The sequence below is a fragment of the Zootoca vivipara genome, chromosome 1 (assembly GCF_965207765.1).
Source record: "Zootoca vivipara chromosome 1, rZooViv2.hap1.1, whole genome shotgun sequence".
NCBI classification, from domain to species: domain Eukaryota; kingdom Metazoa; phylum Chordata; class Lepidosauria; order Squamata; family Lacertidae; genus Zootoca; species Zootoca vivipara.
In genome coordinates, this window is record NC_142582.1 from 89,026,476 (window position 1) to 89,040,088 (window position 13,613).

At 43.1% G+C, this 13,613-nt stretch overlaps 1 protein-coding gene across 3 annotated transcripts in view; it reads right to left on the minus strand.

Annotated features, from left to right (window-relative positions):
- Positions 1–13,613, minus strand: part of SLC8A3 (solute carrier family 8 member A3) — a 158,353-nt gene that overhangs the window by 23,644 nt on the left and 121,096 nt on the right. Inside the window, exons 1-2 of one of the 3 annotated variants that reach the window (XM_088669954.1) lie at positions 11,992–12,098; positions 7,734–7,837 (exon numbers count right to left, since the gene is read on the minus strand). In XM_088669954.1, coding sequence (XP_088526080.1) covers positions 7,734–7,752 — 19 coding nt within the window. In that variant the 5' untranslated portion in view covers positions 7,753–7,837; positions 11,992–12,098. Of the gene's footprint in view, positions 1–7,733; positions 7,838–11,991; positions 12,099–13,613 lie in introns of those variants that run through there. The other 2 variants (XM_035113366.3, XM_035113403.3) reach the window with 2 other exon arrangements.

Genomic DNA, 13,613 nt, shown 5'->3' on the forward strand with positions numbered 1-13,613 from the left:
TGCTATTGAACCCTGGAGCTGTAAAAGTACAAGATAAAACTACAAGATAAAAGTACTGATAAAACAACAGGAGCTGTAATGCTAGCACTGCTAACAATGAATAACCACAACAAGTAACTTAGGCCAAATGATTACATATCTTTCTCAATCTCATAATGCAGCGGGAAATCTCTTCTGATGCAAGTCTTTTAATTTCTATTTGCTAATTGGAAGTCTCCAGGTGAGACAGACAGCTGCCAACAACAAATTGGTAGTGTGACATGGATAGGAGTAGTTTAACCACAGAACTGTTAATTTAGGTTTAGACAGCTAATAATCTTTTTAAAGCTATGATGCCTCATTTAATCCTATTATATATCTTGCTTTTTCCATGTTTCAGTTTTAATATGACTCATAGGAATTTTGTAACAATAATTGGGTTTTTAAAGCCAGTCACCATTGTTTCTGTAACTATATTACTTTGAAATTCATTTAAAATAAAAACGTGTATGCTTTGAAATTTAGTATGTCTGAAAGATTGGGGATGGAATGGCCTTTCTCACTCAGGTACCAAGAATCAGACTGAGGAAGTGCAACCCTGCTCGTTCCCCTGGAGCTTTCAGAGGCTTTTGATATCATAAGCCACGGAATCCTTCTAGATCAGTTGGCCAGATCGGGCATGGGAGGCATGGTGATATGGTGGCCTGGTCCATAATGGAAACCCAGTTATAGACAGTAGTATTGGAGGACCTTTATTTCACCCCATGGCCAATGAACCATGGGGTACCTTCATGGTTTCCAACATCTATAAGAAACTGTTGAGAGATGGCAGCTGAATGTTTGGGTTTAAGTGCACCAACATGAAGATGACACGCAATTCTACCCTTCTTTTTCATCTGATCATCCCAAGGAGTTCCTAAACTAATGCCTGGAGACCCTTTTGGGTTGGACGAGAGCAAAAAAGCTAGAATTAAATCCAGGCAAGGTGGGCATTCTGTGGGTAGGAGAACTGCTGTCTCTGGATAGAGGAGTACAGGTAGACCTAGGCGAGTTCCCACTCCCCCAAAGGATCATTTGGGAGAAATCCTGGATTTGTTACTATCTGGGAAGACCCAGAAAGCTGCAGTGGCCAGGTGCACTTGTTTCCAGCTTTGACTGATATGCCAATGGCAACCTTTCTGAGAGAAGTCTGATCTTGTCTGAGTTATCCATACACTTGTCACGTCCACTGTAATGTGCTGAATGTAGGGCTACCTTTGAAGACAATTTGGAAAATGACTGTGATTGGAACATGCAGCAGTTATACTGTACCAATTGCACTCATAGCTAGTAAGCTTCCAAGTCCACTTAAAAAACTTAATGGTCTGGGTCTGGGTTACTTGAGAGACTGCCTGCACCCATAACAGCCTGCCTGTGCCCTGAAATGAACAAAAAGAGGCTCTATTTGTTTAGGTGCCCATCTGCTAAAAGTATTAGGCTGGTGGCCGCCTGTAATAAAGGTTCTTACTTGTGAAAATATGTCCCTTTGGGGATGCGGCAGGTCTCCTCCTTAACAAAGCCCTTAAGACATACCTCTTTTTGGCGCTTTTAATAGGTCATGTTGGGAATTTTATGCAGTGAGTCCTAATGTTGTTTTGCTGTTTTATTCCTAAAGTTAATGGGTGGGGTTATTTTTCTTCTTCTATCATGTAAAACAATTTTAGATATATGGTAGTGTAAGCTGCTTTGTGGAGAAGATTTCTCGAAAGTAGGCTATAAAATATAAATAAACAAACAAATGACTGAAAGTTCATCCCAACGTAAAATGCTATTTCTCATTGTTTTGAATATGATGGTCAAAAAAAGCAGTTTAAAGCACGCCATTATATTCTGTACATTAATATGCATGAGTTAGAAATGTACTTATTTTTTGTTCCTGATATTGTTGATGCAGGTAAACATAATTTATGAAAATAAATTAAAAATCATTGCAAAAGTTAATGTTGGAAAGCATGAATCTAGGGGTAGGACATTGCTGGCAGTCTGTAGTGCACATAGAACCAAGTCTCTGCTATTTTTATATCTGCTTCTATGAAAGGTTGCCTTAGCAGGAAATATAATTCTGAAATAAGAATGTAATTAAGAACAGTCTGGAGAAATATGACCTTTTTGATAAAAGTGTGAAATGGAGACAGGTTAATGCCTTGGGAAAAGATCTTCTACGAATTTAGCCTGCATAATGTAATCTAATCAGAAGAACCAGATGACCCCCCCCCTCCTTGCTCCCATATGCAGCTTGCAGATCACAATGTTGATGGTGAAACCCTCTCAAGCCATTTCTTACATTCTGCTTCTGTTTTTTAAAAAATTATTTTGGTGGCACTACCTACAAAAGGCTTGTTGCCATTTAAGAATCCGAGTCCTGTATCCATTGGTGTCATCCTATTAGTGCAAGGGTTCCTGCTGATTTTGAGCTGTTTGGATTTATTTGCATGTTTTGTAAACTGACTTGTCTCCCCAACCCCAATGCTTTGCACTTTGATAACCAGCTGTTGTGAACTGCTTCGGGCATAGCTAATGATGGAAAAGGGACATATAAATACACTAGATTTTTAAAAACAAACAAACTACCACTTCTGTGACAAAAATAGCACTTTTGTGTCTCTTAAAACATCCATATCTTGATGATCTGGGATATTTTCCTTTCATTTTGTGCTTCACTCTAGTAATGGAGTGTTTTTCTTTCACTTCTAATGTTACACATGAATATTTGAAGAGTGTACACCCATCAGACAAGTTTTCCCCCACACAACCCGAAGTCCATAGTTATTGGTCAATCCAGACCATTTCTCTGTATGCCTCGGCTGTGGCTATGTACTCTGAGGAAGACAAAGCTATAGAATTTTGTTTACAACTGGCCCAGGAAACAGGACCATTTCCAAACATAAAGAGAAATCCACCTGTTGACTTGTACTCCTTTGGGTTTCTGGCTCAGTCTGCATCCATGTACCTCATAGTTTTGGATTGTTGTCAGCATAAGTTTACAACTCATGGTTCACTTTAAGTATCTAACAACTCTTCACAGCAGTTCAGTCCTTCTCAGTGGGAGAGCTAACTTTCCTGCTTAGGATTCCCACTGCATTTGCTATGTCAGGTCTGGTTGTTGTGGTTAAGTACAAGAGCTTTCCTTTGGCTGAGCTGTACTCAATTTCCCCTTCTGCACCCAATTGACTTCTTGTCCCAGTCTGGTGCTGGTGCACAGCATCAATCTCTTCCTGTGCAGCATCCCTTCACAGGTGAGCTTCAGCGGTTAGCATCTGCTCTATCTTTTCCCAGGTGGAAGGTTCTAAAGGTTGCGATGACCTTGCAAGACGGGACAATTGTAGGGTTGGGTCTTGGTGAGGCTCTGGAACCTCACCTGCCTCTTGATCACCCTTTAACGCAAGCATGTCGTCATTAGTCTGCTTCCCTCTGGCTTTGCTGCATCTTGGAATCTGCTCCTCTGCTTCTCTTTCCTGTTCAGCATCTGTGGTGTGACAGTAGAAGGCAGATCTGGACTGTTATACATCAATTCGGGTAAATTTATGAGGGCTTGTGTTTCTTCCTCTGACTTACCAGAAAAGTCCATCACAGTTTCTCTCTTGTCAGCTCTCCTGTATTCATCAAAATGAACCACATGTCTTGCGCTGACCTTCCCAGTACTCAAGTCCATTACTCCGTATCCTTTGCTTCTCAGAGCATAGCCAATCACAATAGTCTCTTCTGCTCAGGAATCTAACTTGTGCCTATCTTCCTTGGGTACATAGGCATGGGCAATACTGCCAAATATATGCATGTGTGGCATGTTAGGTACTCCTCTGTGCCAAAGTTCAAAAGGTGTACGTGGTTGCCAGTCTCTTTTGGAGATATACTGCAGTGGCGACTATCTCCCCAGATGCGTTTGGGAAGGCCAAAGTCACTCAGCATGTACAAAGCCATTTCCAGAAGAGATCTAAACTTTCTCTCAGTGATGTGAGTTTTGCTGGCACCCAATGAAAAACATGATTTTTCCTTACAACTCTCTGTTTCCCCATAGTTCTTCCCCTGGGACTTCAAAACACAGAGTTGTGTCTCACACAACTCCCTTTTCTCTTTCACTTGTTGGGGTGGGGGCTAAAAAGGAGAGCTGTGTTTGCTGCCTGGGCAAACCAAACCTTGCTTTGCCTTTGTTACACATGCAGAGGTTTGTGTGGCACAGTTGGAGAGGTTCCAATGAAATACAATCCCTTCATCTTCTGAACCAAAAGCCGTGATGGAATTATACCTTGCATTATACACTTGAGGCCATTATAATTTAGACTTTGGAGCACCCTGACTGAAAAAAGGAGACCTGGTGCTGCAGCCCCTCTAATGCTGGTGTGTCAAAACTGTGTTGTGTGAAGGGAATATCCAGCCCAAATTCCCCTGGGGGGCTGACAAAGTAAAATGAAACCTAGACCCCAGTTGTCAACTAATGTGACACTCAAGCAATCCAATGAGTTAACAGCCCAGTGAAAAGATGTCATCTTCCTAGCAAGGGGAAAAAATGCTGGATTTACTGGAGGGACACTCAAAAGGTACTGACAGTAGGGCAACCAGAAAGGTGACACAATCTGCTGGAAGGCTTCTAGGCCCTGTCATGTTTCGCCAACAACAGTTTGGTCCCTGTCACTGCAGATAAGGGGAACATATAGAACCATGGGACTGCAGAATGAGATTGGGAAGCCTTTGAGCCAATCAATGGAAGAGAGAAGAAGGTAACCCATTTCCAGCTCTAACAATGAGAAGTTCAACAAACTCTTGGTGGTGGTTGTTGTTTTGCATTTGTTATCACAAATGGAATAAGGGCATTGGCAAGAAGAGGTATGTTTGCTGGTGGGTTCTGATCCCTGGGTTCCTTACCAAGCTACAAATGGAAGAGAAAGAGGATACCCACCTCAGGCCTAATCTTTTCAGGTGTTCCGTGGGGGGCATTGTCACAGAATGAGATTACAAAAGAGGGAAATGTCGGGAAACTGATAACGCACAGGATTATGAGGGCCGAACATAGTTACAGCCAATAATTCTGAAGGGAATTCAAACGTAAAATGGCTGAGGAGCTCACAAAATACAATCTAATTCAATTTAGCTAATACACTAGAAGCCTGGAGGGTAACAAAGATTGAACATCTTATAGGATGAATTTATCTAAATAGGATGAACAGTTAATCCGGGAGAGAGGGAAGGAAGAGGCACACATTGGTTCAGCCTCATTTCTCTACCAAATAACTTGGCAGAGTGAAATAAACATTAAAACACAAATTCACACAAAGGATAACAGAGCTATCAACACCTGTTCTCATTTCCACACAGTCTCTCCAACCCAGGCAGGGGCCAGGACTCCACCTGCATAGTTGTACATTCTCTAGGCTCAAACCCTGAAAGGGGCACCTGTCCCTATAATAATGGTAGTAGCAGCAATATGTGTGGCCGCCTCAGTAGGAACATAGAAAGCTGCTTTATGCAAAGTCAGGCCATTGGTCCATCTACCTTAGCGCTGATGACACTGACTGGCAGCAGCTCTCCCGAGTTTCAGGCGGGAGTCTTTCCCAACTTGACCGGGAGATGCAGGGATTGAACCAAGACTTTCTGCAGGCACAGCATGTGCTCTACCACTGAGCTTCAGTCCTTGCTGAATTTGTCTCTGCCACATTGTTATTAAAGATGAATGGTTAGGGCCTACTAGATGATATGGTAGGAGATCTGGGACTGGACCTCCTCTGATTTTTATCTGTACCTAAAAGCATCCATGAGGTGGCTTGAGCTGGACAGTGACCAGAGCACAGGATGAGGAAGCTGTCTCCCCATGACATGTGAAATAAATCAACCCCCCCTCCAAAGATGCTGTTTGCCCCATGGGGGCATAACAGGCAGGAAATTCATTAGCTCCCCCCCCCACTCTGGGGGCTTGACTTGACATTGGGTCGCTCCATAGCAAAGTTTAGCTGTGAAGAAACCAAGGGGAGATCCATCAAAGGTCTCCCTTCGCTTTATCTGGCATGACCCTTTCTTCGCAGAGGTTATATGGAAGGGAAGAATCAAGAGTACAGAAATAGTAGAACCAAGGAAAAAGCCAACAGGGTTGTTTGTGGATACCATTGCTGAAGTGCATTAGGAAAGGCTGGGCTGGGCTGGGGAGGGCGGGAAGAAAGGTAGAGCTTATTAGGTGCCGGTAACAGACCTGTGAGAGGGAGAAGAAGTGTTGATGGAAGGTTGGCATTCCCTTGGCTGAGAGGCAAAGGAGTGGATTGGGAGGATTGGATTTAGGGGGTTATGAGTAAGCATTGGAGAGGCTTTATTTAAAAAATTAGCTTAAAATACTTGATTTAAAACACTTTAATTTCTTTGTTTAATATTGCATTATGAACCCCCAGAATAGGGCAGGATTACCATACACAAACAAATCAAGCTCTTCTGGCTTTATGCTTGAAGGAATTGGTGCTTTAAAATTTTACAGCCTTTTTTAAAGAAGAGCCAGCAAAAATACCTCCCCAGTATTATTGTTGTTGTTGTTGTTATATTGGAGAACCATTATTTAATGTCATTTTTTTAAAAAACAGCTGTATGAAAGCATCAATTTATTTAACCATAAAGCCAAGAGAATTTGATTTGTTTGTACGATATGTTTGTACTATTAAATACAATTTATTGATCTAAAATATTTAATGCATGCTTTTGTTATATATTTAAAAAATACTTGTTATATATTAAATCTATTTTTTAAAAAGTGAGTTTATCTCTGTCTTCTCAAAACTTCTGCATTCAGTGGTATAGGATGCTGTTCGCTTTGGTCAGTGGTTTCGTACACTGGGACCCCCTTGACAAGACCCACTGAAATGAAGAGGAGCTGTGTGAAAACCCTTGATACAGCCTCGTGTGCCTGCCCTTTTGAGGTGGGTGCCTGTCACATGCACATAAACAGGCCTAGGAGTGATGCCTCAGAAGATGGTTTAACTTCCAAAATAAAGACTCCTCTGTTGCTGATGTGCACTCAGCTTCATTTTCATCTGCCAGCTAACCAGAATGTTTAGCGAGTTCCTAATGTTAGAGCTGTGAAGTTTTATTAATAAAAGTATAATTTTTTCTTGCCAGGCTGTCAGATTTTTGCACTGAAGAAGCAAACAGAATGCAAATGCTAATTGTCATTATTATGACAGAACCCGTTTATCACAACTCCAGCTGTAGGTGTTAAAAAATAAAAATTCACCAGCACCCAAAGTCATCCACCGCAAGTTATGCCACAGAAAAGGAGCAAGGAGGAGGAGGAGGAGGAGGCGGGAAAGACTGTGCAAGATACAGAACTGGGGAGGAAGCTGAAAAGGCAGCCATGCAAGTTGCATTCTTTGGGGTGGGGGGTTTGGGGAAGTGCTTTCAGTCTCGGCATGAGGGAGAGGGAAACAGGAGAAGGCCAAAGATGTCACCGAAAGGGGGAAGAAAGCGAGAGAGAGATAGAAAGAGAAGAAACGGTCCAAACACACGCGGCTCACACGGCCTGAAAGGCACAAGCACTGCACGAAAGGAGGATCCGAAATAAGCTAGGCTCAAAAACTCAGAGATGGGACCGAAACAGGGTGAGAGCGAGAATATAGGAGGGAAAGGAATAAAACTTGGTCCGTGAAAAAACGAAAGAGAGAAAAAAGGGGGAGGGGAAGCAAAAAGATTACTTTTTTTGTGGATTTGGGTTTCTTTTGTCTGTTTTTCCAAAAAGAATCTCACACCTGATATTCCTCGTTCCATCCATTTCGGTTCACCAAGGGCAATGAAGAAATTCTCCTGCCTTTCGTATTCCTCCTCATCTACTATATTAACCCTTACGGTCTTCCTGTAGGGACAACAAGAAAGACATGTGTGTACAGTGGGTTGCCTGGTTGGGAGCAGATGCAGCAACAGCAGCAAGCGGCAGCACCTCCACCGCCACACCATTCCCACATGCACCATTCCCACTCCTGCCACTGCTTGTGGCAGCCCTTTCACTGGCTTTCTATGGCACGCTGGTCGTAGCTGATCTTTAGGTGAGTCAGAGAACGTTAGAGGAGGAAAGGAGGGCTGGGAGGGGCAGAGGGTGAGGAAAGGGAACCTGGTCCTTGTTGATGGTTAGTGGAAGGTGATTTCTGCAGCACATTTAGTTGAGTGTCACATGGTAATAACAGCTTGTCAGCTGGCTCGACAATAACCAATCAAAAATGTCCATAGGCACAAGAGAGCCCTAGACACACATACATACCTGAAGTGTTTTAGGAGAAGAGCCAATTTCTCTCTCTCACACACACACATTTTATAATATCAGCATTGGTCTTTGGTGGGGAGCATGGTTACATTAGCATACACACATACACGTACACATGCACACACCCCTTTCCATCCAAGAAGACACACACTGACTTCCCCCCTTTCCTTTAAAAACACACGCCTGCAATTGCAGGTCCATTTAAGTTTAACTATGGTTTACAGGTTTATTGGTGCATGGAGCTAAAATGGCAGCTGCTTGGCTCCTTCTCTGCTCTTGCTGAGAATGAATCCATCAGCATTCTGCCTGAATTCTGGCCTGTAGTTTGTTTTCCCCAAACAAATCTGCGATAGAATCCAAGAAGAAACGTTAGTTACAGCTCGTGGTTTGTTTGGAGAGGGACAATACAAGCCTCGGTTTGGATGTAATGCTAAGACAAACCATGGCTTAGTTCCTGGCAGTGTGGCAGCAGCAGGAGCGTGAGGGGATTAAAGTGCTTGCAAATTTTGCACTGAGCACCAGCATGTTTCTCATTCAGCTTTAAATCATAGTTAAGTTTAATGCCAACCAGGCCAGGATGTGATATGTTTACCTAGTTATTGGGGGGGGGGTGTTTGAAAGTGCCTACTGTGGCTTAGAAATTTGCTTTTGCTGAATGAGGTGCTGCTAGGGCTGCCATAAGTCTGGAACCCCCACTCCAACCCCCAGACATTTCCAGGATTTCAAAGGTGGAATTGATGTCTGGGGGGAATTTCCTAAAGGCGGCAAGTCAATCGAAAAATCAAGTTTCTTTTTTGGGGGAGGGGAGAAGAGTTGAACAACTTTGGGGTGTCCTGGTTTTTTTCTTTTTTATTTATGGCAACCCTAGGTGCTACTCAGTGTTCATGAAATTCAGTGTTACAAGGTTAAGGGCAGAATGCAAAGCAACCAGGTAAGCATGTCATTTTCATTCAAAAAAGAGACACTGGTGAGAATGCAGCTTAAATGACTTTTACAAAGTTCACTGACTTGATTCTTTCCCTTCCTAATGGTACATTATGTTAACACTAAGGCTGCAGCAGATGGAGCTCCCTGGTGGCAGGGGGGGGCTTTGGGGTCAGGGGAGGGGGAGGAGGACAGAAATCCAAGCATAAAATGGACCATTTCTGACTGTTCACAAACATGGGATACTTCTGTGGCAGGGGAGGACCCATGTGGGTGGGTAGGAAGGAGGTGGAAAAGGGGTTTAAGTATGTACCGTTTTTTTGTTTTTTTGTATTTTGTAAAATTAATAAAAAGTATGTTTAAAAAAAAAAAAGGCTGCAGCAGAAAAGGGCTAATGGTAACACTATGGTTGCTTTTATTCTGTCAAATGTGTCAAAAGGAAGAAAATTGATCATTTCCTACTTTCTCTTCCCCCCTGGTGATTGCCCTGTAATGTCCCGGGGGCTTTCTATTAGAGCTCTTAGGCCAGTTCTAACACAATCCCTCCTAGTTACTTGTTCGGGAGAAGCAGATGTGAAAATTTCACTCCTTACATTTTGAAACCACACATAGGTAAGGTAAGTGGCACAAAGTAGCTACCGTCTGACGCAGGCCTTTGTAATGTGAAGAATATCAGAAGTGACTCTGAGAGACAAATAAATAGCAGTTAAGACTTTTGTCAGACACCTATCTCAGGGCATTTCCACATATGAGGCTTAAATTGGCTCCTAACGCAAATGAAAAATCTACCCTGACAGCGGCAGATACTCTCTTCTGAATTCTCTGCCAAATTAATACATGGCACAAAGAGTGAGAAAAGCTCAAAAGTGTTTTTTAGGGTCGCATGTTTAAAACACTCTCAATTCCCACAGTACAGTCAGGTGCAGCAGACTGCCACCATTCTCTGGTAAAGGCCTTTAAGGAAGAAGGGATTTAGATAGCTGTGTATGTTGCCGCTGTTCCCACATCTACACTTCTGCCTCCAGGGTGATGTTGACAGCCTCAAAGGCACAGCTCAGAAACAGTCCTGGTCACAAAGATGTCAGGTCAACATCAAAATAATTGTGTGAAGGAGGAGACCTTGAAGTTGGGCTCCTGAGCAGCTCGGCGGGGAAACAGATGTGGAACAACACTTAGGTGTTGCAACTAACCTTTTCTTAAAATGCAAAATGTTACACTGTGACTCTGCCTCTGCATTAATCTGGAAGGAGGTCATGAGGGTAAAAGAAGTGCACTTGGAAATAGAGGCCAAATGGAACAAAGAGCAAATGCATGGGGGGGGGGTGACAGTGAGAGAGCACAAACGCAGATATGGGTAGGCCAAGGGAAAATCACTGTTCAGCTATGCTGCCATTGGGGGAATCATGCCAGATCATTTTCTCAGCCAATCGTGGAGCGACCATCCAGACATTGCCATCCCTATGGCTTACCTGGACAAGGCTTGGGCAAGACAACAGTATGGTCAAGGCTGCACAGGAGGGCCAGCTTAAGACATGTTGAACTACAAAATGGCGCCCCTGCCAGGCAAGTAGGATCTACATTGGGAACAAGGGCAGGGATAAACTCTACCTTATCTGATGGTTAAAGTGGGAATCAAAGGCAGTCGGGGGTGGGCAGGGGCCTGCTCTGAATCACACCAGGTGGGTGCAGAGCTCAAGAGACCCCAGAGGGCAGCCCTGGCCATTTCTTCCCTGGGGGTGGGAGGAGACCAGCAGTGGCTCATCAAGATGTTGCTGTAGAGGTGGCATTGGGGATGGGCTGCCGAGGAGGTGGCAGATCTGGCCTCCAAAGAGTGCAGCAGCAAGATATACATTGTTTGGAGGCCAGATCTGCTGCCCCTGTGGATCCTGCTACCTGAGGTGGTTGCCTCACCTTGCCTCTTGGGTGGGCTGGCCCTGATGCATGGACACACTGGCAGGAGCCCTGGACTGGCTCTGCTGTCGTCTTTGCACAGCCCCAACCACACCACTCCTGCTTTCAGCCTAATCGACCTCTACATAATCACACTTCAACAAATGTACTGTAGAGAGGTTTTCTTTTGGGTCTATGGAACCAACGTGGAGTTGAAATAAAAGTGCAACCATTGGGTAGAATCTGTGGCCTTATTGGCAAGGAGAGTGGCATTAGCATGAGGTCAGGAGCACACAAGAATGGCACAAGAGCATGTTGCACACAGTGAAATCTAGAAATATTGGAAGTATGTAGCCTGAATTTCTATTTGTTCACGATATCACCACTGACTGCAATTTTATCCATTACGCCCCAAATTCAGTAAGTAGAAATATCATTTTTTTAAGGGCTAGACAAAACTGATTGGCGAAACTCTTCCTTTTGCAAAGAACTAAACAGTTACTCTTGCAAAGCGGTGTGCTGGCCATTGTGCATTGCAGACATTGGGGTGTTGCCTGGCATGCCAAGAGCAAATGCTGTTTGTGAGGAAAGCTTCACGGAAAGAAATACACAGCTTTACTTCCTGATGGAACACAGCCTATTCTGTGGTGTCAATGATGGAGCTGAAAACCCCAGTGTCTAGTTATTCCAAGAATGTGCGCTGATATTCATAAGCCACACACACCACAGGCACACACCTTTCCCCAGACCTAGAATGCATTGTCTCGCTAGCTCCCATCAGTACCATGTGACAGGTTGTGCATACACAGCAGTGTTAAGGATTGAGCAGTTGGAAAACAGAAAGAGACTATAGAGAGTGAGAAAAAGAAAGGCAAGGAGACGAGAGAAAGAGGAAAGAAGAGTGTTAATGTTAGTTGGGAGAACCAGTACTACACCTTTCTGTAAACTCATATCCACCATGCGTGGGCCCATCAGCTCAATGAAGAAAGTCTTGTTTTTCTCATACTCCTCATCATCAATTACCTTGATGTGAATAGTTTTGCTGTGAATGGAAAAATAATAAGTGTCATAATGGGGAGAAGGGGTGGGGAGGCAAGCTGGGTCAAGAGAGGGAGAGAGAAGCCAAAGAGAGATTTTTAGATGGTCAAAGCTTACTCACCCATTACGAATGGCAAAACAGAGTAGAGATTTAAACCTTTTGCTGGGCAGCTAGCTAGTGTGGCAGAACACTGGCACCAGACGCTGGCCACACAGTGCTAAAATTTGTTCTTTTTGCAAAACCTACTCATATGCTCAGCCCTCTGTTTACATCAAAAACCTTGTTGTCACAGGATTCATATCAGAAGGCATTTGCACACCACTGTGTATACACAAGGGTTAACTTACTGTACGCAACGCAAACTGGGCATTTGAGATGCATTGTTAACTCTTGTTAAAAAATTAAATAGCATATCGCAAATAGAAAGGTAATTTTTTAATCACCCACTACATTTTTAAAATGGAAATTTTCAGAAATTTATGACACAATTCAGTTGGCTAGAAATGAAAACATTTTATTTTGCATCAAGGCTACAAAACATTATTCATTTTAACACTTTTGATTTTGTTTTGTTTTTTAAAACCAAGTAAGCAAAGATTCTGAAAATATTATAAGATCGGGACATTCCACACCAAAGTTTGTTTGTATAAGTGTCAGTATAAGAAAGGTATCAGTAGGAGAAAAATGTTAGAACTCTATTAATGCTAAAAATCTACAAGAAATCACACCTGTTCCTTGGCATATAGATCCTCATTGTTGGCCTTTAAACTACAGTATACCTTTGATTTTTCTTTATTTTAAAAGCAAGCAGTCATACCCCTCATACCCCTCAAGCACTCATAAAATTTTAAAAGATGATGCTGTTAAGGTGCTACACTCAATATGCCAGCAAGTTTGGAAAACTCAGCAGTGGCCAGAGGATTGGAGAAGATCAGTCTACAACCCAATCCTTTAAAAAGGGCAGTGCCAAAGAATACTCAAACTACCGCACAATTGTGCTCATTTCACACGCTAGCAAGGTTATGCTTAAAATTCTACAAGGCAGGCTTAAGCAGTATGTGGACCGAGAACTCCCAGAAGTGCAAGCTGGATTTCAAAGGGGCAGAGGAACCAGAGACCAAATTGCAAACATGCGCTGGATTAGGGAGAAAGCTAGAGAGTTCTAGAAAAACATCTACTTCTGCTTCATTGACTACGCAAAAGCATTTGACTGTGTCAACCACAGCAAACTATGGCAAGTTCTTAAAGAAATGGGAGTGCCTTATCATCTCATCTGTCTCCTGAGAAATCTTTATGTGGGACAAGAAGCTACAGTTAGAACTGGATATGGAATAACTGATTGGTTCAAAATTGGGAAAGGAGTACGACAAGGGTGTATATTGTCTCCCTGCTTTTTAAACATATGCAGAATTCATCATGCGAAAGGCTGGACTGGATGAATCCCAAGCCGGAATAAAGATTGCCGGAAGAAATATCAACAACCTCAGATATGCTCATGACACAACCTTGATGGCAGAA